The sequence below is a fragment of the Triplophysa dalaica genome, chromosome 11 (genome assembly GCF_015846415.1).
Source record: "Triplophysa dalaica isolate WHDGS20190420 chromosome 11, ASM1584641v1, whole genome shotgun sequence".
In the NCBI taxonomy this organism is placed as follows: Eukaryota; Metazoa; Chordata; class Actinopteri; order Cypriniformes; family Nemacheilidae; genus Triplophysa; species Triplophysa dalaica.
Window position 1 is genome coordinate 3246425 of NC_079552.1, and position 25670 is coordinate 3272094.

Here is a 25670-nt window from a genome sequence, read left to right on the forward strand (position 1 = left end):
AACAGATAGCTGAATGTACTTTATTATTCAATCACATTGCAAACCTGATTGTAATGTGTAACCAAATTAAACTTTTTTGTATGTTGGTGCATGTAACATCATCAATCTGACATCATGCGTACGTCCAAAATCAGATAGCACACAAGCATTTCTGAATGCATCACAAATCTAACAGGAAACCGCAACGCTTCACATTTCACTCATTGTCATCCAGACAGGAAGCAGCAGAAGATCATACGTGTGCATGCAAACATGTTTTCAACTCACCAATTGCTTCAATCACGAGCCTGTACGAGGCCTGCGTCTCCCGATCCAAACCCACCACGGTACGGACTACGCCAGTCCGAAAACCCACGCTGAATTTACCATCTTGATTACCTTCTGTTGGGACACACAAGTGCAGATCAAACCTATTATGATGGAATCTAATAATCTGTCTTGTTGTCTACTTTATAACCTACATAGGAAGTTGGCTTCACAGAATTCATGGGTCAGGAAAGCAAATGACAATATTTCAAATTCCAACTAAGACTTTTGGCTCTGACCTGTGATGAAATAACTGAGCTCTGCGTTTAGACCCGAGTCATTATCCGTACAGTTCAGTCTGACCACCACGTAATTGCGCGGCACGCTCTCCTCCAAAGATATGTTGTAAACGTTGGGGAAAAACGTTGGCGTCTCGTCATTCACGTCCAAAACTGCAAATAAATGAAAGAGAGAGAGAAACAGAATTAAAAGATACAATTTACTCTTATGTTGTTTCGGTCTGTGACTTTCTGTTGAACACAAAGGTTGAACATTTGAAACAAATTCTTTCATATAATGAAAATGAGGGCAGGGCATTTAAAGCCAATATGACAAAAGAATGCATCATAAAAATACAATAAACGTGATCCAAAAGACACTATATTTCAAGTTTGTTGAATGTGACATCATCACATGAGAAATTTATTTCACGAATGATAGCTTTCTGTGAAGAACACACCAAAATGTGGTGAAACATCAATACAGTGATCATCTCAACCGCTGTAGCAGATCATTGAGACAGATAGTCTGGGCGGATTATGAGATGAATGAAAAATAATCCCCATTCACTTATGTTCTTTATACATTAAAAAATATCCAACTTTTTCCATTTTTCTGTTTCATGATAGTGGGGTTGGGGGGAAACAGCAGTTTCAATTGTGAAAGTATACTAAAGATGGGCAATTCCGTGAAAATGTCAACCTTACCATGGAAAAAGTATGTTTTTACCAGCGGTTTTTACTATGGTAACAGCCTAGATTTCAACATTTGGTTGTTCAAATACCCATGTGAGTATTAGTAAAGCATTTGTTTTATTTTTAGAGCATGATTTTTCATAGTCAGGTAAGTGGCATTTTCAGGGTTTGTAACAACTATAATGCTACGACATATTGTGTTGACACATGCAATTTATTTTTTTATTTTTACTTTGTCATCCTTTGTATAGAGTTACACTTTGTAATCACGCTCTTATTTACATGAAGGCCTTTAAATCATTTAAGCGCGATTTGAAACATTGCTTTGAGGCGTTAAGTGTAGACAGACAGCTTCCAGCTAAAATGATGTCGTTAAAGAAATCTGTTGTTTCTACATTCATTTCGAGATTAAATGTGAAATTATTAGAATGTAAAAGTATATTTAAAAACATTAATAGGATGTGCTATTAATCGTGATTAATCACAGAAATATGTGTGATTAATCCAATTATTTTTTTAATCAATTGGTTATGTACCTGTGATAGTGAGAGTACTTGTGGACGTTCGTGGAAACTGTCCCGCGTCATACGCGATGATCCTCAGATAATACAGGGCGATCTGCTCGCGGTCCAGCACTGCCATAGAGTAAAGGATTCCAGTGGTGATGTTGAGCCTGAAGTCCAGCCGTGGCATCCCCATCTGAAGCGCCATGGTAACCGCTCCATTCTCACCCTCATCAAGGTCCTGCACCTGCACCTGTGAGAGGAAAACAGCAGGGGGCAGCAGATCACCAAATGCCCTACTGGTTAAGAATGCAAAGTCTAAACCAACAAAACATCTCACTTAATAAAATTACTTCTTTACTCTGTTAAAAAGTTTATCTGTATATTGTTTTTCTCTGTGGAGATTTCAACCAATCATTTACTAACTCTGAACACAGACGATCCGATAGGAAGTCCCTCCAGGATTTGGGCGTCAAATGGGAGGTTGAGAAAGGTGGGGTCATTGTCATTGAGATCCAGAAGGTTGACGTACACTGTAGTGCTCGCTGAAGAGCGCAGTGGAGGAGTCCCACCTGAGGGGGGCAGGACAGCAGTAAGAATACTTGCATACTATCAAACAGAACACGCTTTACTTCGATCATTATAATCACTGAAGGGGAAGGAATTCTTAAATCTGACATCTCACTTTAAATTGTGACACACGACTGTGAGTAATTACAGAAAATAGTTTTTTGACAAACTTGCAGACACACACATAAGAAAGCATCCTAACCACAGCTGAATCTCCTAAATGATCGGAGTGGGTTTGTTTTCTATAGTGAGCTTATTGCAATGCATTCTGGGATTTTGCTTCTCTTATCTCTACCTTAAAACTTCAAGTTATTCTTATCAAGTATGCTTAAGTAAAGTCAAAGTATATCTTAAGTATATTTTAATGTAGTAAGTATGCTACAAGGACGACTAAATTGGCTCACTTTTTAGTTTAAGTATACTTTTAAATGTAACAATAGTACACTTTGAGTACACAACTAGTTTACAACTACATTTTTTGTTTGTACTACAACCATTGTAATAAACTAGTTTACATGTAGACTGATAATACTAGTAGCACATTTCTTAGTACACATGGAAGTATTATATTCATTCATTCATACGATTTTTTTAGTTTATGTTTTCTTTAAGAGAGCCTAACACCATTCATACTCGATTTTTACACTTGAAACATAAATTAAATGGTACTTTCAGTAGATCTGAAGTATTGAACTTGATGAAAGTGTCAGTGTATACTTATCAGCTTTCAAAGAGAATTTTAAGCATATTCCTGAGAAGTACCCAAAAGGCATTCTTTAATATTTTTTATTTTAAAAGAAGTATGCAAACTAGCACACTTGAATATGATTATTTTTGGTAATTATCTCAGAAGGCATCATAATATGGGATAGTGCCAACATAGACTAGATCTCACTGGATTTAGGAACAGAGAACTGAAAGAAATACACAAGTGAGAAAACAAACAGAAAAATTGTACAACTGGCTTTATTATGACCCCAGACAAAGAGAATGAGGCATCATGGGACAGGTGAGAATTACTTACGGTCCGTAGCAGAGACAATGATGGTTCTCATAAGTTGTGCGGCTCTTGCGTCTCGACTCTCTCTGTCCAGGACCGCCCCGCTGGTCCGGATCTTACCGGTGCTTGGATTGATGGTGTAGAACGGGTTCTGTGGATTTATAGAGTACACCACTGTCCCATTATCACCATTATCAGGGTCCACTGCCAAAACCTGTGCAGAAAAAGAAAAAAAGAGAATAAAAGAGAGAGGAAAATGAGTCCTTAGGCACAAGCGGGAATCCTGTGGCGCAACAGAATTAAATCACAAATTCCCTGCTGAACGGCATGATGGGAGATTTATGCATGGGGGCGGCACGGCCGTCTAAAACTCCGGCAGTATTTTTAAAGGGCCAATCAATTATTCACAGTGCTAAAGGAGAAGCATTAAAATCATTTAATTGGTCATTAGAGAACAAAGGTTCGGCAGGTCTTTCATTATTAAAATATGAAGTGCCAGACGTCTCTGTTCTTCATTGATTATAGAGACTGATGTACAGCACAGGTCTAATGTAAAGTTGATCTAATTGTTTTGAACGCTGAGGACGATATTTCTACCCGCACACAAATGTGCGTTTACTGACACTAGAAACAGAATATATGCACACAGGAAATAAATATAAATAAAGTACAAGCACAACATTTATATTAATGCATTCACAACCCAAGTCTATGGGGACAGGCATTGGGAAACATAACCACTTACAACTGATAGACACAAAAAACTAGAAAGATATCATATGAGCAAAAACCCTATACATTACACAAATTTTAAAGCGATATAGTAATTGAGAAGCTTTATTTCGGCATTTAGAGTCTGCATAGAACACATGTTGTGAACATTTCAGATTATGAAGACATTAATTGTACATACTTTTAAACCCCCGAATGCTTTGACTTTCATTGTAAAGAAAGTGTACAGGGATTTTTGTTTGCTTTGGTTAATTAAAAGACAAATCTGTAGTTAATCTTCACTTGAACAATTCAACACTGCTTTAAGGAAACTGGTTCTTTAGTAGAGAGATCAGAGAAAATGAATTGCTTTGTATTAATATGATGCATCAAATTATTCAATTAAACTAACTAAACCTTTCCAGGAATTTTAAGTCTGGGCAAATGAGTGGTTTTTGCACCCGTCTCTCTCTCTTTCACTAAAGGCTATAAAAGTGAGTCCAGCAGCTCCGAGCAAACACCCATGGCTCCAAAACTGTTATGAACAAGTTGTGAATTCAAGTTGAAGAGCTTATTCACACAGAAATTTACACACAATGCAAGTATTCTAAAGAATCTCTTTGGTTCTTTTGCATAAAATGAAAGCTTGAAAAATTAAAGCCTCAATCCTCAAAAGTCTCAAAAAATGCATACCAAATGTACGGCTTTTGAAAACTAATCAAGTCACATAGAATACATTGACGTGCTTTGATTGTCATTTTCGCAACCAGCAAGGAAAAGCAAATGGTTTTGAAACAAGGTTATTTTTAATTCTCTAAAATTAAAACTCTGGAAACATAAAAAAAAGTTTTTTAACTAAACAACAAATTTAAATTTTGTTTCAGAAAAAATGAAGGCGCCAAAATTAAAACAATAAACAAAAATACAATTAATAAAAATAAAATCATCTTATGAACTAACAAAAAAATAACAAAATACATAATAAAATGTAAAAACATAAAAAATGGCTAAAAAACAAATATTTCACGGCCGTGCACCTGACCCCCGGATAACTTCTGGTTTGTGTTTGGCTGGTGTCTAATAATTTAACTATTTATATTTCATTTAATTTATGTTCATATCAATTTGTGTTATTATTTTACCGTGTAATAATTGTATTGAATAAACGATTTGTTAAATTAGACAAATTAGACAGACCGACCACAACACAACAGTATGTGTAGCAATAAATAAATAAATCTTAGCCAGTATATTTGAGTCACACATTCTTTGAGACATCTTGATTTAAAATTCCCTACTTTACATTACACTTTGCACCCAAAAAACACATTCATGCGGTGTCCCCTAATTTTCATTAAAACCATTAAAGCATCTTCGTAAAATTATACTCTTGACACTTACCAACATCCAAGTGCACAATAATAACTAATGTATAAAATATATTTTGATCTTATAAGTGTACACAGATCCCTATAATAAAGTGGGACAAAATCTTCTGTCATTTTAATAATCCATCAATTCACATTCATATTCTTCTTCCTCTGTTCTTTTTCATCTCTTTCTCTCTCTCTCTCCCGCTCTTTCAGTCCAGTGTCCAGCTGGGTCATCAAGTATGCACTTGACTCAAGTCTACATTTGAATAAGTCATCTAAACCTCTTAATGAAGTTCAGCAGTGGCTTGTTAATAAATGGACAATCAGCAGCGTGCTTAGTGAATAACTCCCAACCAAAAAGCCGTAACAAGAAAAATATTTTGTTCTGCGATTCCTGAGGCCCGACAACCTTTAACCTAAACAAACTGTTTTCCCAACAGACAGATTCAAATACTGTAAACCCAGAGTTTAGAAATATCCAAGCACTTTGTTCAGTTTTAATCAAAAGGTGATATACGGATATACTGACTGAAGCCAGAGATGGTGTGACGGAAATCAACATACAGTATGAAATAATTCATTCACAATCACCAGCCGTACAGTGCAGATGCAGAGAAATGAGTAAAACATCTCAAGGACACAGAGGGACACAGAGGTGAGCGGCTACTCTGAATTCAGCTGCCAGACTCCAGCCGATCAAAGGCTGGGACAGAAGGGTTTTCTCCAGCCGAGGAGGAGATGGAAACTTACTCCTCCGGGTACAGAGGGGATTTGACTGAAAGAAAACTATAAGACATTATGACTCGTAAAATCAATAGCACAAACTGTGTTTTCTTGCTGACTTCAGAATCAAGCCTCTATTCCAGATCTAGGACTTTTCTGTATCTATTATTTGATCTGTTGTATTTGACGTAAAACGAAAGTCAATTATTGTATTTTTTCATTGTTCCACAATACCCTGGATGCACAGTGAATAACAACTTAAAATGCGGCCTGATTTTCAAGCAATGCCTGAAAACTACAGAAACTTGTATATAACAATGTAGAACACGTGGAACGTAAAGATTGAGTTAAATGTGAATCCATTTAAACTTGTTTTTGCCCTTTCAGCATCACAGCTGAATAGTCACTTTATGTATGAGATTCTACAAAATTGTTTTATTCTTTATAGATAAATCAAAAGCGTGTGGTCTTGTAACAGAAAGAAAGTGATACATAATAACAGAACTGTATTTTTGAGTAATATATAACAAAGAACAATACAAAAAATATGTGGCCTGTCACAATCAGAGTATTATTACTCCATTATCACAGCCAAAAGGATTCATGATAATGCTATTATTGCTTTATTTATTAAAAAGATTAAAATAATCCTGCCCTTGAATTTTGTTTTCTGTGTTTTCACACTTGTGTTTAAAATGTTTCTGTCATTTATGTTGAATTACACCTAAAATAAAAGTGTAGGGAGGCAGAGAGAGAGAGAGAGAGACAGAGTTTGTACCCTACAGCTCTTAAAACTTGAAACAATTTATGATATTACCAAATGCTTAGAATGAACACAATATTGATAACAATGGTTTTTAATATTATGCTTATTGTCAATACCTGTACATTCTGAGACCCCTTTAACTATAAATCTATATAAGATATAAACTGGAGACCATCCGATAAAAATGAAAGCAATATTAAAAAGTAAAAATGGAAAGTTCAAAAGTTGATTGAGCCTGTTTTAGGGGTTAAAGGTCAAATCAGTATACTTACAGAAAGGACATCTGTATAAATGGGACTCATCTCCACGACGTTCGCTTGATATGGCTCATCTCGCCACATGGGGGCGTTATCGTTTATGTCCAGTATAGTGATGTTCACCTGCGTGGACGGATACAGGTCACTATTTATTTTTACACAATGGAGTAAAGCAATGACAAAGAGAGTGGGATCAGACTCGAACCTAGGAGCTAACAACTTTTGTGGTCATTTACTCTATTATCACGTCTGACTTTTCTCATTCAAGAGTTACCTAAACGTTGCTCTTTTATTCACACTGTTAAACTTGAAAGGAGATTCCTCCTTTTGGAGCCAGACAGATTACATCCTCATTTACTTTCATTAAATGGAAAAGAGTGGCTTTTCTTCGACAAAATCGCCTTTGTGTTTACGGACAAAAAAAAAGTCATAGGCATTTGTATAAAATAAGGGTGAATAAATGATGACAGGCTTCATTTTTGTGCGAACAACTAAAATTTATTTTGACACGTGAAACCCTCACAGGTCTAAAAGAGACAGCGAGTCTGGGGTTTCTCATCCTGGGACCTCTGTCTAGTGGATCAAAGTCAGTGGTTACCGTAGCAATGCCAGTCTTCTGCATTGGCCCCACCCCTCCGTCCACGACTCGCACAATAAGAATATATTCAGATTTCATCTCGCGATCCAGCAGAGCTGTTGTGGTGATCTCTCCTACACACACATATACACACAAGCACATTCAGCTCAGCTACATATAAACCTGTTACAGTCTGCAGACGCTTCTGCATCATAAATTAAACTCTGAATGTCTTCCAAAGATTCGTTGGCAAGTCGCTGGCACAACAGCAGGAACATTTATCAATTATGACAGCGATGACCATGAAATGGCCAGAAAAAGACTACTAAATAGACATGTTTAGAAGTGTTCACGCAAGGCGTGACTGTGTGTTGTTTCTCACCTGAGCGAGTGCTTATTCTGAACTGTGAGCTTCCCTGCAGGGAATAGAGGAGGGAAGCCTGACCAAACTCTCGGGATGCGTCCAGATCTGTTGCGTTAACAAACAACACCGTCGCTCCTGACAGAGAAAGAGAGAGATTTATGCACAAAGAAAGAAAGAGAGTGCACATAGAAACATGAAGAAGAGCATAAATTGTCAAACAAAAAAGAGGATTGCGTTAGATTATAATTTATTACTGCCAGCTTCCAGATTTCTTAGTTTCTCTAAACTGAGTTTATATCTATTTTAACTGGAATTTAACTTTCATTGTTAATTGAATTGTTAACGCCACAGAACTCAAGAGACAGGAAAAGAGTATTAAAATGTAAACATCATCAGGTAATGATTGTGTCAGACAGACGATAGAGAAAATCACACAGTAGACGGGCGAACCCATGACCTTTGTGTTGCTAACATAATGCTTAGCCAAGCGAGGCACAAGAACAAATTAAACATCTTTTACCTTTGCAGCCAAGTTGTTTGAACAATATGTACTTTATATTTATTAATACATATTAACCTTCTATTATATTTCAATTTTATAATATATAAAATAATATGTATTGCATAAATTAGTATACATAACTAATTTATAGTGTTTCATGAAATTATTACAAAAATGTGTGTCATATTATACATACAAGGTATGTCTAATATACGTGATTATATATTATGTCAAATTATAAATAATTTACGTAAAACCAAACAAATTGTAGCAAACATATAAACACCCTGATAAATGGAAAAATGCATTTAACTATGTGTTGAGAATCAAATTAATTTTCTGAAATACATTCCTGAAAGAGAAATATTTGCATGGCAGAAAAACAATAATATTAAGGTTTAACACAAGTTTTAAAATGTTTTGTTTATCTGTCACCTGTGCACAAGAATCGACATGCAATGCAATACGATTGAAGTTTAAAGGAGGCATGAATTAAAATCACAATTTCACCTGACCATTTTGTTATATAAGAGGGAATCGTATTCACGCAAACATCATGTAATTGTCAGAACTGAAAACGCCCTTGCTACTGAGATGACATTTGTCATTTACACAAGGTACAGCAAACCCTTCATCCCTATCTACACTGATAGGTTGAACACCGCCTCCACAGAAAAAATATGAACGGCGACTTCTCTAGCCCCGCCTACTAGTTTGCACATTACAGTTATGAAGTAACAGAAGTGGCGCGGAACCAGATAGAGCGTGCGAGCAATAAACAAACATGCCGTTAAAGATACCGAAATATCGTGCCACCCCTGGTTGTGGAAGAATCCAGTCGCTGCATAACCTTCCATCGGATTCCGATATTAGGAATGCGTGGTTAAAGTTATTTTTAAAGACGTTCCAGCTCATGTGGGAAAAAACATGAAGCCGTTTGTTTGTTTAATTTCTCTTAGGATTTCTTTGTGAACAAGGCAGAGATCGACACTGGATTTGTGGAGCGACTCAAATTAAAAAGCAGTGCTGTGCCTCCAATATTGGATCCGATAGGAATGGCGCACCGATCTTATGTGAGTAAAACATTTTGTACTATGCATCACTATTGCTTTGTTAACGATTGCTTGATTTGCCCTGAGCACTATCGGACCTCTTGTCATTTGTAATACTTGCAGAGGTTGTCTGTGATCTTAAGCTAGTGCGAATTGGGATCTCTGTGATTTGGTGAACTCATATATAATTTTTCAAGGTTTTATACACCGTTTGCGAATTAGTGTCTGCTAAATAAATGACTAAATGTGATGGAGGCTGCTTTGAAGTGTTTTGGTATATTTTCGGGTGCTGTGTGATATCTATAAGTTACCGGGAGTCTCCCGTTTGTTTATTTATCATGGAAACTCTCGTAACATTTAAGACCCACGATCGTGGTGATCTTTTGTCTGGTTCTGGATCACTGGTCTCAAATGCTGACAGGTACGGTCATATATCATTAAACGCAATACAAGTATAGGCTATACAAACTATACGCAAAGCCTCGCCATCAAAACCTGGAAATAAATCAGTAAATTTGAGTAAAATCATGCCGTGCGATTGCGTCACATGAAATACTGATGAGGGGAGGTCATTTATAAATCACAGGAGGTCTTCAGATAATACTAATGCCGTTCGAAAACAAACCCCATGAATGGTGTGAATGTGTAACCTAACATAACGTCTCGTACCAAATTCACAGAAGGCTCCAACTACGCAAACTGCTATCCAATCAAAACGGTGGGTGTTTACTTACAAGTGTCTTCAATGCGGCATGCCCATTAAAACCAAGCGTTTGCAGAGCTGGCCTCAAAACCCGGGTAGGAAATAGTCTATTACTTATTGATTTTCATGTTTATTAATGTAAAAATCACAAGAACATCATAAGTAGACCTCATACAACACTATAAAAGAATAAACAAGCACACTTCATCCGCCTTTAAAGGCAACTGTACAGTTAAAATATGCAAGAAATAAATGTGTCCATGCAGTCTGTACTAACATTTATGTTTGGGACATTTGCATAAAGTTAAATCATAACATTCACTGACGCAAGGAACCTTTAAATCTTCATTAAAAAAAATTGCTTTCAACTCTTTTAGGTTTAAGAACAAACCCTTAACCCGAATGAGAAATGTGTCTCTCGCAAGCACTATTGCTCTGTGCTTCTGTTTTTAAGCAGTCACAACTAAAAACCACAACTCTGTCATAACTCTGGGAAAACAGCACTTATTTTAATAAAACATCACATTTGTGTGGAACGGAAGCATTGCACATCTGACCAATCGCTGTAAATCATCACTAACAGCTATTGAGTTGTGTTAGCGTGAGGTTTTGTGCATTGTGGATGCTGATAAATTCTTCCACATCTCATCCTGTAACTGTTAACATACCTGCGATGATATTCTCAAGTATGTTGATGATGTAAGACGGAAGACTGAACTCGGGAGGGTTGTCGTTCTCGTCCTGTGAATGGAGGAAGGGTGTCAGCGTTTTAGGGAGTGTACTGTATAAAAAGCCTTGAAATATATGAACTCATTAATTTTCCACAGGGAACAAACCGCTCTTAGTTTGTAATTGGATGAATTGATGGAGTGCTTTTGGGTTTTAATGGAAACTCACGGGCTGTGGCGATGTGAAATTATTAAATGTGCAAACTCGCAGTGAGTATAACGCTGGGTAATAACACACACACACAGTCTAAGCTGGATGTGTCAAATCCCTGCTGTTTTTTCCAGATGAAATGTGTCTAATCGTCACCGTTATAAAAGAGCAGGGAAATGTCAGGGAGAAATTATCCGTGGATTAAGCGTCCCAGTCACTGGACCTGAGAGGAAACCGCTGAATCCAGAATTAACAGGCAGATCACAATCTCAAACGACTGTCTCAGGGGACATCCTTGTGTGTTAACCGTCGTTTTCAATTCTTTGTAAGACTAAAATATTTAGGTATTAAAGGTCCAGTGTATGACATTTAGCAGCATAGACTCATTCACAATTTTACTCACAAAGAGCTCAATGGTGATGGGCACAGTGCTGTTTAGGGGTGGGTTCCCTCGGTCCTTGGCCATCAGAGTCAGATAGATCATTCCACCGGGCACCAGCTCATAATCCAGAGGACGGTTCACGGTGATGACTGAAACACAAATAACATTTACACCAAAAACAGAACAGCACACTGCTTACTAGACAGGCATCGCTAATACATTTATATAAACTATTCCAAAGGTATTTTTACGCTTTAAGATGTTAAACCTCAAATCCAATTGCTCGCCGAAACACTTACAGTACAGCACTGAGATAAGGTTTTATGTGACCCTGCCGAAACAACTTGTGTAATGGTGAGAGAATGTGCGATTCAGACCTGCATAGCCCTCGATCACGCTGATGCTGAAATACGACATGAACTGAGAGGCGTAGATGATGGAGTACGTCAAGATGTTATTGGGAGGAGAGTCCTCATCCGTCGCCTGAGAGAGAAACACAAAGTTTGGTCACACATTGATATATACTGATAATATGCCATAGCAGTCTGAATCTGAAAACCAGCAGGACCGGACACACAGTTCTTGGCCACTATTGACTACCATGGTAGGAAAAATGGCTTTTAAAATGTCTTTGTTCTGAAGATATTTTGAAGAAAGTAAAAACCAAACAGTTTTCGGAAATTTTTGACTGTAATGTTTCCTACTATGGGAGTGAATGGTGGCCAAGATCTGTTTGGTTACAAGCATTCTTCCAAATATCTTTCTCTGTGTTAACCAGAACATAAACATTTATACAGATTTGGATAACTTGAGGAATTTTTATTTTTTGGTGAACAGTAGCTTTAATGTGATATTTCTCATAGGGCATCAGAAGGTATAAATATAGTACACAAAACATATACACCTGCTTTACAGCCTTCAGCTGTCTGCAATATTTCTTTGGTGTTCGGCGGCAGTCAGTCAGACAGACAAGTTGGGAACAACATGACGGTGAGTAAATAATGACTTTTCTGGTTTCATAACTGAAGCGAATGGAGAAACTTTATTCTTTCTATGTCAGTCTTGCAAAGAGTTGCATTTTGTACTTTTAAGACAATAATAAAATGACTCGTTGAATACAGACATCTGGTTTATGCCAGCTCGCAAAAATTGTTAACTGGGAGACACGCACACTTATGTCGCCCCCTGCTGGCCAGGCAACTCAAAGCAGCTGTCAAACTGTCAATCACAGCACAGATAACATGGATGACATTAGTGCTGCTGTTTCCAAACACAGAAAATACTAAACACAAACATATGTACAGGAGTCATGACACAGAGCAGACACATGTACAGGCAGAAAATAAGCAGGGAAAGACTGTTGTGGTACTTATTTAACCACACACAGATATGTTGTGTATGCTGTTTATTCCATATCACTAACTTATGTCCAATGGAGAATCCCAAAAGGTAAAAATGTGACATTAAATGCCTTTATTTTCTTACATGCCTTTGACTTCCCGGATTGTACAGGTAAGTCTGTAAAATGTCTGCTAAAGATCTGGAAAACATCTGCTATTTAAAACATCTCATAAACATCTTAGATAAGGGCCAAGTCACATCAAAAAACTGAACCATAAACATCTTACTGACATCTTCAAGATGTCTTTATGACATCTGACAGGAGACATCCCGGAGACGTATTGCAGCAAACATTCGAAATACGTTTTGCAGATGTTATCCAGACATGAAAAAGACTCCCAGATATACATGTGCTATCAGAGATTATTTAACTCTTCTTCTCTCTGATTTTCATACACGGCCCTCGTGTCTTTTTAAAAAATCCTACACCTCTCGAAGTTTCTTACCCGTGCTCGGATGACCTGCTGCGCAGCCTGTTCGTTCTCCATCAGTGAACCCACGTACGCCTCTTTCTGGAAGACCGGCGCATTGTCATTGACGTCCTGCACGTTAATGCGAAGCCGACCCGTAGTCTCCTCCCCTCCTCCATCACGGGCCAATACCGTTAGAGTAAAGCGCCGCATGAGCTCGTAATCCAAATGACTTCTTAGAGTCACCCAACCCGTCTCGACATCCAATGAAAACCTGGGGGAGGAGTTAACAGGTGGAATTCATCTTCAATCAACCAATGAGAAACAAGATGTATTCGATTATATTTATAGATAATATGTGCTGTTTTTAAGTCTTTACTTCTTTTGATTCTATCAAAATACACAAATTAAGACTTTTGTGTTCATTTCAACTATTATCGTTTTTTAGTTCTTGTGAACCAAAGAATAAATATTAGAATGTGAACCTACAACATAGTGAGTTTGGCATACTTTGATGACATCATTGTAATCTTTGGCAGTATAGAGCACATACTTTGCAGTAGGCAGTGCACTCTTACAAACAAGTATTTAGTAAACCTAAAAAGAAATCAATCTAAAGGAATAGGCAAGACATGCAAATGCCCAGGGAAGCGGATTAAATTAATCAAAAGAAATTAATGAATAACACAGAATGTTGTATCAGTGTGAAAGGTCACAGTATGTTAATGAATGAAAATCTCACTGGTCTGGCTCATCGCTGAAGTAATACCGGACCACTCCAAATGTGCCAAAGTCATTATCTGTGGCCTGCAGAGAGAGAGAGAGAGAAAACACATACTCTTGATCTTTTCGTACGTGACTGTGTGTTCGTGTGTATTTGAGGGAAGTCATTTAGCAGTGTTTTAATATTGAGATGAGAGTGTTTGCATCCCCTTTCCAACCCTGCAAAGTACTCCGTTCTGCACGATTAACGCAATAACACACACACGCAAGTAGACACGCAAACACACTTTCAGGAAGTACCATAAGGGGAGGAACTCTCCTCACACCAGATGGGCTGGAATGAGCTGGTCATCCTGTCCTCTATCCTAAAACAACAAACACTCACTTCTGCTGGATCTTACCCTGCTCTTAAATCCCACCACTGATCATTTGTTCCAAACTGTCTGAATAAAATACTGCTTTAACCTTAATGCGGTCTTTGGGGTCTTTTTGATCCGCAAATGATGTTTGCTAAAATAAAAATAAAATTCTCTTTGTCCAAATGGAATGACACTTTGTACAGTGGTCGACACTGTAGAAACTGAGATAGACAAATCGTTGATCGGATCACCATGACAATGCTGAACCAATCATTTGTTAAAGCTCAACATGCAAGTACAAAAGGTGATCTCCTTTATCTTTTAAAGATAAACAGCAAATTTGAAATGAATTACCAAATGGCTGGGTTACTGTACGGTAAAAGCAAGGAAGGATAGCAGTAAGGCCCAGTCAGATTTGTTCTGATTTTATTCCAAGTTGTTCTCTTAGAGGGATAATATTGGGGGTGGGAGGGAACTATAATTTTATAAAGTTATAATTATTAAAGCAAAGCTATAAAGATGTGGTTTATGAATGTGTATTTTTATAGTTTGGCAATTTCGCAATATGCTGTTCCTGATAAAACTGTTGAGCTTGAGACAGAGCTTTTTCAAAGTTGTACATTTCTACGTGAGCACCCTTTGATCTTTATGCTATTTTTTTTACATTTTTATTAAAGGCGTATGCTTCAACTTTACATTAAATATTTAAGTAGATTTAATATATATATTACTTTTGATACTTAAATACAATATTTATCTGATACTTTAAGACTTTTACTCAAGTCATATTCTAAAAGATCACTTTCACTTTTGCTTAAAATTAAATAATTTTCTGGCAAGATATTTTTTACTTTTACTCAAGTGTTGCTTTAAGGTACTTTATACATCACTGCTTCTAACAATGCAACAAAAACATCCGCAATGCAACATGATCATGCTCACACGTGTACACACAGAGAGAGAGAGAGAGAGAGAGAGAGAGAGGGAAAGAGAGAGAGAGAGAGGGAGAGAGAGAGAATCAGAGAGAGAATTAGAGAGAGAGAGAGATGAAAGGATGAGACTAAAACATTAGTACAGACAAACAGTTCTGTTACAGTTAGTAACTGATGTTCAATGGCAATGGCAATTTATTTATATAGCACTATTTACTACAACCAGAGTTGACCAATGTGCTTTACAATACAATAACTAAAAACAACAGTAACACACAAGAGTACATTTTGACATACACCAAAATAATCATAAACACGCTGTGCTTCAACCAGGATAAAACGCCTTATCGAACAGATAGGTTTTTAGTTTAGACTTAAAAATAGCCACAGATGATGCCATTCTAATAAGCAAGGGCAAATCATTCCAGAGTAGTGGCGCAGCTGTAGCAAAAGCGCGATCACCCCTGCACTTCCGCCTCGTCTTGGGAATAAACAAAAGTCTCTGGTTAGAGGACCGAAGAGATCTGTTTACATTATGCTCAATCAATAAGTCAGAGATATATGGAGGAGCCATACCATTTAGTGACTTGTAGACAATAAGTAAAATTTTAAAATCTATTCTGAACCGCACAGGCAGCCAATGTAAAGACTGTAGAACCGGAGTAATATGATCCCGTTTATGACTCCTGGTCAAAAGTCTAGCTGCCGCATATTGAACCAGTTGTAGACGGGATAGAGCTGTTTGACTAATCCCAGTATAAAGTGAGTTACAGTAATCTAGTTTAGAAGTAATAAAAGCATCAGATTAAATTCAGAGTTCAGATTAAATTTGCTGAATTATATGAATAATAATTATAATTATAAATCATAAACTCTAAAAACTGCAACTTTTCTCTTTGTAACTTCTTGTTTGGGTTTGATTTAAATCATAATGTAACATTTTTTTCAGTACCAAAAAATGCTAAACTTTGACAAAAAGTCATTTTTATTTTCATAGTTTTGATTTCATAATATGAATAATATGAATCCAACCCAGAACCTGTGAACTGGTAGCTTTTAGTTGGTCTTATAGCATATAGTGGAGCTCTACAGCAATATACAGGTACAAGTGATCATTTTTTACTTTTAAAACTGCATTTTCCAAAAGATGGGCAAAACATTTACACTAAACCATGTCAAATTATCCATGAATGAAAGTTTGAAATGTGGGTGTTTCCATCCATCCATTTTCTACCGCTTATCCGAACTACCTCGGGTCACGGGGAGCCTGCGCCTATCTCAGGAGTCATCGGGCATCAAGGCAGGATACACCCTGGATGGAGTGCCAACCCATCGCAGGGCACACACACACTCACTCATTCACTCACGCACTCACAATGTGGGTGTTTTATAAAGCTAATTTTATATAAAATGTGTTTTTGTATAAAAACATATTCAAAAAAAATCTATATACATTTTATCCATCAACAACTGCACAAATGTGAATTAAAAACATTAATAAACATAGTAGAATTTTATATTGTAGCCTGAGGACTCTACAGGACCTCTACAGTATAAGGACAAACGGTTATTGGTGTTTAAAGGAAAGGTTTATTCTGGGATTTCTCATGCATGAAGAATACATGTGACCCTACCTAAGAATTTGGTATCTCATCAAATCATTTAAAAGAGTAAAACTGATTACAAATCAGAAAGAGTTGTGACATGTCTTTCCCACACAATGTTCAAATCACATCTATGTGTCCTTGTGCAGACGCTTTAGTAACAGATCACATTGTAAACTCTGTGTGTGGGTCTAAATGAAGTTATTGAGCGCTAAAGGGAAATGGATTCTGAACCTCACAAGTCTCTTTATGCAAATTAATACAAAGAGAAAAAAACAAGCTATCAAAGAAACAACAGCACAGCTGTGTGTTGTGAGAGAAAGAAAAACAGAGTATGAGAAGTGATGTTTCTTTGTCCGTTTCAAACACACACACATGCACACGCACGGTCTAACATCTGTTAGGATGCTGATATACAGAAAAGTAGATATCTTTTATGGAAATGATCAGTCAGAGCAGATGTGCAGGTTTGTGTTAGATCTTTGTGGATGTGTTGTTGTTGAAACAGGAATTCATTCATCTTTCATCATTTCTTAATTTCGTTCCAGAGTTTAAGTTACCAATGTTTTAGCAGAGCATGAAGATTTTCTGGTTGTGTGCATAGACTGTAATTCCACATTTCCAGCAGTCAGAGACATAAATCGGGTTTTCAGCAATTATGATGTTTTGTGGTACTTGTGCTGTGGGTATTTCTGAACAGCATTTGTCACATTTGATGAAATCCCATCCCAGATGAAATTAAATTTCAAGAATTTAATTTCATCAACGAATATGTAGCTGATAAGCTCCATTCTTTTCAGACCTGATGTGATTTAAATGAGACACCAATCCTGATTCTCATAATCAGCTTGCCTAAGTGTTTTCTTTGTACTGATCTTAACAACAAGGTAAGCGTCTGGTGTACGAGCATGTAGTTTAATTTCTCTCTCTCTTGTGTGTGTGTTTGATGGATAATGGTTGGGTGCTGGTAATGGCGTTTCAGTTGACTGGTGCTGTTGGTGTACAGGGTCACAGAGTTGTGTGAGTGTGAGCTGCTGTCACTGCCACTATTACAATCCATGATTCAAACATGCCCTGATGACGACCCCACCGTCTCTGAGTGTGTGTGTGTGTGTGTGTGTGTGTGCGTGTGTGGGTGCGTGTGTGTGGTGCTTGATAGCAAACCGGCCAAAGCAGCAGGGTAGCATCGGAACAGAGTAGCTCTATATCTATAACACTGACTTGACCCCCCTCCAAATCAGAATAATCAGCCAATCACTGTGCTAATAAATTTACTGGATGATCGCATGGGTTTCACACAATGTTTCACACATGTTTCCATGTGTATAGTTGCAAGAAGTACATCCAAAACAAACCACAACAAAAAAAGTAAAATAAGTGACAGAAACAAGCAACAGACAAAGAACTGTACCTGAAAGGAAGAAAGAAAGAAGGAAAGAAAGAAATAAGAAAGAAAGAAAGAACAAAGGAAGGAAGGAAGGTAGGAATGGAAGGAAGGAAGAAGGAGGGTTGGAAGGAAAGAAAGAAAGAGAGAACAAAGGAAGGAAGGAAGGTAGGAATGGAAGGAAGGAAGAAGGAGGGTTGGAAGGAAAAAAAAAAGAAAGAAAGAAAGAAAGAAAGAACAAAGGAAGGAAGGAAGCTAGGAATGGAAGGAAGGAAGAAGGAGGGTTGGAAAGAAAGAAAGAAAGAAAGAGAGAACAAAGGAAGGAAGGAAGGAAGGAAGGAAAGAAAGAAGTAAGAAGAAAGAAAGAAAGAAAGAAAGAAAGGAATGAAGGAAGGAAGGAATGAAATAAAGAGAAATTGAAAGAGAAAGAGAAATAGAAAGAAAGAAATGAAGGATGGATGGATGGATTGAAGGAAAGAAGATAGAAGGAAAGAAAGAAAGAAAGAAAGGAAGAAGGAAGGAAGGAAGGAAGAAGGAAAGAGAGAAAGATAAAAGAAAGAAAGAAAGAAAGAAAGAAACGAAGGATGGAAGGAAGGAAGGTTGGAAAGAAAGAAAGAACGAAGGAACGAAGGAAGGAGAGAAGTAAATAAAGAAAGAAAGAAAGAAAGAAAGAAAGACAGAAAGACAGAAAGAAAGAAAGAAAGAAAGAAAGAAAGAAAGAAAGAAAAGAATGATGGATGGATGGATTGAAGGAAGATAGAAAGAAAGAAAATCTTTCTGTCTATTCATGTCCACTAAGTTCTCCATTCATTCTCCATCCTCAGAGTTCTCTTCTCTCTCTCAGTGTGACTGACAGGCCCATAAGTGTGTTGATGACAGTGCTGGGGCTCAGGGTGTTAGCGTGACAACAGTTGCTATGATGACAGGGGACTTAATGCTGCCAGGTGGGATAGAAAGGGATCAGGACGGCCGAGATGATAGTCATCTCACTCCTCCATTCCTCCTTCCAGCTTCCGACACACACACACACACCTCAGACTCCAACAGAAACACAAAGACGCTAAACTCAAGTCTGGAGTAGAGGAACGGGCTCTGAATGTGCACCTGATAGTTCAGAGACAACCCTGAAAGGAGGTTTGTCTCTCCCTGACAGATGTCAAACAACATTTCAGTGTGGATGAAAGCGAGAGTGACGGAAGAGTGAGGGGAAACCTTCAATAAAGATCCAGCGGTGGCAGATAAGACAGACGGTGACTTTGAGATCCATGACAGCTGTATTTATAATAACACTTCTGCCTGAAAACAATGCACAACTTTACATGCTGTGTTATTGCAAAACAATTTCTTCCAAGGCAACAATAAACAAAACCAAAAATATTGTACAGACGGATCATTTTACCTTGGTGACAAATCTTAGTCCAACAACGAATGCATCCCCAAGTTTAAGTTTACAAGACCTATAAACAAATGCGTTGATACATAAATCTAAACTTTGGTGTCATCGCAATACAGTCCAACTAAATTAACAGGAATGAAACTCTCTCACATTGGGACCAGACCATCAGGCCTTTAGTGAACCCTGCACCTGACAGCACAAAACACACTTGTGTGTGTGTGAGAGAGAGAGAGAGAGAGAGAGAGAGAGAGAATATTAGTCTCGGTGGTGAGAGTGATTCTCTGACTAAGCTGTTTAGATCTGTTAGTGACAAATTAATCCAACTGAGTGATGTGCCAAAACACACGCGTGTAAACACACACACACATTTTACCCCGAGGGGCTGACTCATCTAGAGAGATTAGCTAAAAAAGTACATCAAGAGTAACTTTCATTATGTACAAAAATGACATCTTCATAATTTAATGCATAATTTTATCCAGTTCACTTTCATTTATATATAGACTATTTTGCAAGATGTGCACTTCCTGTTTATGTTTTTTCATGATTATCTTTTCACTTACAGTATATAATGAAGTCTTAAGTATGTCAAAGATGATTTGACATGTTGATTCAGCTCAGAATGTTTTGTTGGTTGTATTTTATTCTGATATTTGGTCGTAATTATAAGGTTCTATCTGCAGTAGTTTTGAGATATTGAGCATTAAAGTTTTTGCATTTCATATAGCAAAAATGATATGAGGAATACATCTCTTTTATTCATGAAAAAGACAGAGACGCTGAATATGTTGTTTTGTTTTCATAAAAAAGTCCCAAAATGAACACATTAAAAAAAAACATGGTATAATGTAAATAAATTGTCACAGAATAAGAATATGTGAATAACTCAATTTTGACCAAAGTATCAGATCGAACCTTATAATTCTAAGGCGACGATTTGAGATATAAAAAACAGCATCGAAATTTTGAAAAGAAACTCAATTAAATAAAATAATATACATCAAATACATGATTTTGGTCAGTAGTAATATTCAAGAAAACTTATAAAAAATATCTTAAAAGTATATTGCAAATGCCCATTTAAACACATGAACATGTGTATGTAATATATTTGTGTGCATAAAAACATTTTAAACATACCAAACGCACTGTAAATGTACACCCTTATGTGTTAAACGTAATTGTTTAGGATTTTTTCCCCACGTCTTACCAGTATCACACAGGTTACACCATATTAATGTGGCCTTCCCATAGACTTCCATTGTATGAAAGTTCTGTGACCCCAACCATCACACAGAGTTTCATTTTACTGTAAGAGGACCACAGATTAATCACACACAGGTTTAAGAATGGGATCATTTAACTAAAGCCATCTGACAAAACTGTTTTCAGTATAACAGGATTAGATCAGACACACCGTCAGACAGCTGCAGGATGACGGCACACGAAGGCTGGCACAAAGTTTCAGTGAATCTGACAGAAGCTGGTGTGAGGAGCCAAACTGATAAAGTTCAACATTATATGTGTCCCTTTTTAATAAGTAGGCAGAAGAAATGGCTGCAATTCAAACCAAACACAATCTGCACGAACGAGAGGAATATATTTTTAATACAGGAAGAGAACAGGAAGACAAGTGCAGCCCCGCGGCGATGTGTGAGCCTTATCAACTGTTTACTGAATAAACCTATTACAGCAATTAGATAAACACACACACACACACACACACAGATGAACGTCTAACAGACTGGAGGACAGTGATAAGAAAATGAGTTCAACAGTGATTTAAAGAGAGGGGAAGAAAGGAAGGAGAAGACAGATAAAAGAAAGTGCTGTGGACGGAGAGAGATTGATCAACTTTCCTTTCAGACTCTGCCCTAACAAAAAATGGAGATTAAAATGAGTGTGACAGGAACAACTTCACCAACTATATCAGAGCACAGAGAGAGAGAGAGTTCAAGGTCTTGGCCAGCAGCTATATTTTAAAACAGACCATCATCACCAGCTGTCCTCCCTCGTCCTCCCTCGTCCTGCTCTTTATGATTATCCATCCATCCATCCATCCATCTTCTTCCGCTTCATCCTGGGCCGGGTCGCGGGGGCAGCAGTCTAAGCAGGGATGCCCAGACTTCCCTCTCCCTAGACACTTCCTCCAGCTCTTCCGGGGGGACACCGAGGCGTTCCCAGGCCAGCCGGGACACATAGTCCCTTTCCCGGGAAGGCGTCAGGAGCTTCTCACCCTATCTCTAAGGGATCGCCCAGCCACCCTGCAGAGTGAGCTCATTTCGGCCGCCTGTATCCGGGATCTTGTCCTTTCAGTCATGACCCACAGCTCATGACCATAGGTGAGAGTAGGAACGTAGATTGACCTGTAAATCAAAGGTTTCGCTTTGCGGCTCAGCTCCTTCTTCACCACGACAAAACGGTACAGCGACCGTATTACTGCAGAAGCTGCACCGATCCGTCTGTCAATCTCCCGTTCCATCCTTCCCTCACTCGTGAGCAAGACCCCCAGAAACTTGAACTCCTCCACTTTAGGCAGGAACTCTCCACCAAACTGAGGTGGGCAAGCCACCCTTTTCCGACTGTGAACCATGGCCTCGGATTTGGAGGTGCATATTCTCATCCCAGCCGCTTCACACTCGGCTGCAAACCGTCCCAGTGCATGCTGAAGGTCCTGGTCTGATTGGGCCAGAACGATAACATCATCCGCAAAGAGGAGAGATGAAATCGTGTGATCCCCAAACCCGACACCCTCCGGTCCCTGGCTGCGCCTAGAAATTCTGTCCACAAAAATTATGAACAGAACCGGCGACAAAGGGCAGCCCTGCTGGAGTCCAACATAGGCCGGGAACAAGTCTGACTTACTGCCGGCAATGCGAACCAAACTCCTGCTCCAGTCGTACAGGGACCAGATAGCCCTTAGCAAAGGGTCCCGAATCCCATACTCCCAGAGCACCTTCCACAAGATGCCGTGAGGGACACAGTCGAATTCACACTGCCCCCTTGACAGGCACCCGAGACCTTACGGCCACAGCTCCGAGTGGCCACGTTGACAATGGAGGTGGAGAACATGGTCCACTCGGACTCAATATCTCCAGACTCCCTCGGGATCTGGTCGAAGCTCTGCCGGAGATGGAAGTTGAAGATCTTTCTGACAGGGGATTCATCCAAACGTTCCCAACAGACCCTCACAGTACGTTTGGGTCTGCCGAGTCTATCCAGCTTCCTCCCCCACCATCGGATCCAACTCACCACCAGGTGGTGATCAGTTGACAGCTCCACCCCTCTCCTCACCCCGAGTGTCCAAGACATACGGCCGGAGGTCAGATGAAACAACCACAAAGTCGATCATCAACCTCCGGCCTAGCGTGTCCTGCTGCCGTGTGCACTGATGGACACCCTTATGCTTGACTGGTGTTCAGCAACAGAACACCATTCGGGTTCAGATCAGGGGGGCCGTTACTCCCAATCATGCCCCTCCAGGTGTCATTGTCGCTCCAGGTGTTATTGTCTCCAAGAAGGCTGGGTACTCTACACTGCAGTTTGGCCCGTAGCCGCACACTACAGTGAGAGACCTATCCCTGACCCGAACGTGTAGGGAAGCGACCCTCTCGTTCACCGGGGTGAACTCCAACACATGGCGGCTGAGCTGGGGGGCTATAAGCAGAAGCACACCAGCCCCCCGCCACTCACCATGGGCAACTCCAGAGTGGTGAAGAGTCCATCCTCTCTCGAGGAGTGTGGTTCCAGAGCCCAAGCTGTGCTTAGAGGTGATCCCAACAACCACTAGTTGGAATCTCTGAACCAATCCCAGGCTCTTCCCCCGCCAGAGAGTTGACGTTCCATGTCCCTAGAGCTAGATTCCGTGTACAGGGATCGGGTTTTCGAGGCCCCCGCCTTCGACTGCCGCCCGATCCACTAAGCACCGGCCCCTTACGGTCCCTCCTGCAGGTGGTGGGTCCACGGGAGGGTGGCCCCTCGTCGCTCCTTCGTTCTGAGCCCAGCCGGACAGCATGGGGGGAGGCCCGACCACCAGGCCCTCACATACGAGCCCCAACCCCGGGCCTGGCTCAAGGGTGGGGCCCCGGCTGCGCCATGCCGGGTGACGTCACAGTCCTCAAATTTATAGGCATCATAAGGTTTTTTTTAACCGCTCTTAGTCTGACCCGTCACCTAGAACCTGTTTGCCTTGGGAGACCCTACCAGGGGCATATAGCCCCAGACAACATAGCTCCTAGGGTCTTTCGGGTACTCAATCCCCTCCACCACGGTAAGGTAGCATATCAATCTCTTTATGATTAAAAGAAGAAATATAACTGAAGGGAAGGAGGAGGTGAACAACACCACAGAGATAAAAAGCTCAAGACAGATGAAGAAATGTGACCGTATTTGTTGAACTACAGATCCTTTATAACTGTTATTAGAAGGCTTGTTGAAATGCTTGATTCTGATTGGCAAGTCGCGACATTTGCAGGTTCGTTATTCTCAGATAACAACCGCTCAAAGGAAATAACACACGGTAGCCCGGATGAAGAAAATCATTTTGACAGGTTCTTTTGATAAATTAATAGTAAGTAGTAAGATAAGATAATTAATAAGATAATAGTAAGATAAATTAAGTTAAAAACATTATATTTACCATTGGTTAAACCAAATTGCCTGTTAGTTACATTTGGCAAGTAGACATGTAATAAGTGGGATAATGTACAAACAGCCGGCTGTCATCGCAAAATAAGCCCCGACAATGTGATCAGGACTTCATTAAATTACTTAACATAATCCTTTACTTATGAAACTGGTGTTGTGTTTTCTAAGACTGCTGCTCCATATTATGGACTAAAGAGATACTTCACCCCCAAAATCAAAGTTGTTTATTACTGACTCACCCTCAATGCCATTCCAAACCTGTATTATGACTTGTCTCATCTGGAGAACACAAATTAAGATATTTTGAAGAATGTTGGTAACCAAATAACAACGACCCCTATTGACTTCCTTTATATGGACACAAAACCACTGAGATATTCTTTATTCCACAAAAGAAAGAGTTATAAAGGGTTAGAAGGCATGAGGGAAAATAAATAATAACCGCAGATATGGGGGTGAACTTTCCTTTGAAGTTAGTTCGGTCCCTTTCTATCTATTATCATTTCAGACAACAGGTCCAAAACGGTCTGTTGGTCACTTCACATGTTGCTCACATGGTCTAGTAAACGGCTATTTATCCCGGATGGCAGACGGTTGAGAGAACCATCTATTTTACACCAACTCTACGCAGTCACCTCAAGAAAAAGAAAATGTGGACGAGGAAACAAAACTAAGCCTGTAACACACACTCACAGATACACAAACACACACACTTAACAGAAACATTCCTTGATCCAATACATTCACCGCAAGTACATACAGACTCAACGGGACAGAAATCCATTAGTGCTATAATAGCTGAAGGAAAAGAGATTGTATGAATGCAAGTGAAAATAATAAACAGGACATGGAGAAATGCAAACAAACTGACGCCGAAAGCCAGAGTGAAAACAAAGAAGCAATTTAGCAGATATGGACTGACCTCATCTCATGAGACACATACAAACTAAATCCCTATAAATATTTATAATGATAACCACTACCATTATTGATAAATATTAAACAATGCCTGTACGTGTGTGTGTGTGTGTGTGTGTGTGTGTGTGTGTGTGTGCGCTTTGCTGTGAGAATACACGAGCAGAACCGACTAAAACTTCATGAAAATTAAGCATTGAAGTCAAAAAGCCTTTTGAAGCTTAAAGTGATAGTTCACCCCAAAATGAAAATTCTGTCATCTTTGACTCCCATTGTATTTATTTTCGCTACCGTGACAGTAAATGGTGGACGAGATC

The 25670-nt window shown here is 39.0% G+C and overlaps 1 protein-coding gene across 1 annotated transcript in view; it reads right to left on the reverse strand.

Annotated features, from left to right (window-relative positions):
• The window catches only part of cdh23 (cadherin-related 23), a 189468-nt gene that overhangs the window by 46122 nt on the left and 117676 nt on the right, over nucleotides 1–25670 (reverse strand). Inside the window, exons 14-26 of the mRNA XM_056761550.1 lie at nucleotides 14136–14200; nucleotides 13430–13667; nucleotides 11960–12065; nucleotides 11604–11731; nucleotides 10990–11062; nucleotides 8083–8199; nucleotides 7722–7834; nucleotides 7139–7246; nucleotides 3318–3507; nucleotides 2150–2295; nucleotides 1757–1976; nucleotides 546–698; nucleotides 268–381 (exon numbers count right to left, since the gene is read on the reverse strand). Of these exons, the coding sequence (XP_056617528.1) occupies nucleotides 268–381; nucleotides 546–698; nucleotides 1757–1976; nucleotides 2150–2295; nucleotides 3318–3507; nucleotides 7139–7246; nucleotides 7722–7834; nucleotides 8083–8199; nucleotides 10990–11062; nucleotides 11604–11731; nucleotides 11960–12065; nucleotides 13430–13667; nucleotides 14136–14200 (1771 nt within the window). The remainder of the gene's footprint in view (nucleotides 1–267; nucleotides 382–545; nucleotides 699–1756; nucleotides 1977–2149; nucleotides 2296–3317; nucleotides 3508–7138; nucleotides 7247–7721; nucleotides 7835–8082; nucleotides 8200–10989; nucleotides 11063–11603; nucleotides 11732–11959; nucleotides 12066–13429; nucleotides 13668–14135; nucleotides 14201–25670) is intronic.